The 1588-nt window shown below is 40.4% G+C and overlaps 1 protein-coding gene across 1 annotated transcript; it reads left to right on the plus strand.

The window, feature by feature from the left end:
- Window positions 1-209: 209 nt before the first annotated feature.
- LOC119342890 (two-component response regulator ARR2-like) lies at window positions 210-1341 on the plus strand (the record flags this gene model as incomplete). The annotated part of the gene is made up of 3 exons (XM_037614189.1): window positions 210-320; window positions 522-814; window positions 1206-1341. Coding segments are annotated over exons 2-3 (427 nt in total), but the record flags the coding sequence as incomplete, so codon positions are not given.
- Between the last annotated feature and the right edge of the window lie 247 nt (window positions 1342-1588).

A 1588-nucleotide genomic window follows, 5' to 3' on the forward strand; every position in this document is an offset into this window, starting at 1 on the left:
AGAATATTCTGTGGTTATTTTATTGGTGCATCTTACCAATCATGTATTTTATTGTTACCAATATGTAACAGATTTCAGCCATTTTCATTTAATATAGTGTTTGGTCTCATTAACTAGATCGGACGGCTCATCTAGGTCTCGTGTTACTATTTTGGCCTTATCTAGACTTGTCCTTTTGCCCATCTAGGCTTAATTGTTTGTGTTGTGCAGGATGTGATTTGGGCGGTTGGTTGTTCGTTAGTTTTGTCGTTGCTGGTGCTCTTGTCCGTTGGATTGCTAGGATCCATTGGTTCTCCTTTTGGTCGACAGTCCAATTGCAGGTGATATTCTTTATCAGTTTCTTTGTTTAATATTTATCAGGTGATATTCTTTCTCTTGATTTGTTCCTTTTTTACTTGCATGCTATTCTTTTTGAATGGTTTTACATTCATTATGTAAAGGAAAATGTAGAGGCGGGATATATATATTTGCTATGCATTATTTGAAGTGCATAAATATCTTTCCATGTATTTGGTGAACAGAAATGGAACCGCCACCTTCACAGCAGAACATTACGCGTGGGTGGTCGATGGACTGCCAATGCTACTCCAAAGGGGCTGACCTTCACCTCCCCGTGTCCCTGAACAAGATGGACCAACGAGTTGTGACCATGTGCTCTGCAAGAAGTGCATCAAGGTGGCCATCAAATTGTCGCTGCTACTACTGCTCGACCTGTGCTGTGAGCGGGGCTGACGCCGCATGCTGCCTGCCATTGGAGCTGGCCAGGGAGCTTCTGCTTGCCGTGCGTGCCTCCTTCCTTCGGCAGAAGCACCAGGTAGTATTTACTATCAGTATGTTACCATATGGAGAGTATTCAAAATAGTATGTAAATATGTATATGCAACCTGCAAGTTTGTTACATGAGTCTTACATTATTCAGTTTTATGCAACAAAAAGCGGAATTGTTTGGTGCTGTGTTTTAAGTTTTTAACATGGATGGGTGGACATTGTTAAAGCAATTTCCCTGTAGTGAAAGAATGCGTACCACTATGGATAGATTCATTACATTGCGTGACCTGAATTTATGGTTCCCTTTATAGTACAGATGCATGCGGCATCTGGTTTTTGTCACGAAAAATGCATAGGACCATTTCCCTTTTCTTGTATTGTTACCAAGTTTGGAAGAGTAACCTATTGTTGTGTTTCTGGCGACAGCGACGAATCAGGCTGTTATCGCGATGAGGATGCTGTGGGAAAATAGGGACATGTTTGATCTGGTTATCAGTGATGTCCACATGCCAGACATGGATGGCTTTAAGCTTCTTGAGCTTGTGGGGCTTGAAATGCACCTCCTTGTCATCAGTAAGTTCCAAAATTTCATCCATCTCATAGCTGCCCAATTTACTGACTATACAGAACAAATACTACTGAGTTTTGGCTAATCTCTTGATTGTTTCTAAATGGTAATCTTGCCTGACCATTGACTTTTTGAGTTCCGTCTTAAAAGAGTATTGTGCACCAATAAGAGAATGTATTATGATACAATGATATGTTGAGTGATCTTCCTTTTCCTCTTAAAAGTACATATTTGAAAAAAAAACTAGACTGG

This window comes from Triticum dicoccoides, unplaced genomic scaffold (genome assembly GCF_002162155.2).
Source record: "Triticum dicoccoides isolate Atlit2015 ecotype Zavitan unplaced genomic scaffold, WEW_v2.0 scaffold107884, whole genome shotgun sequence".
NCBI lineage: Eukaryota > Viridiplantae > Streptophyta > Magnoliopsida > Poales > Poaceae > Triticum > Triticum dicoccoides.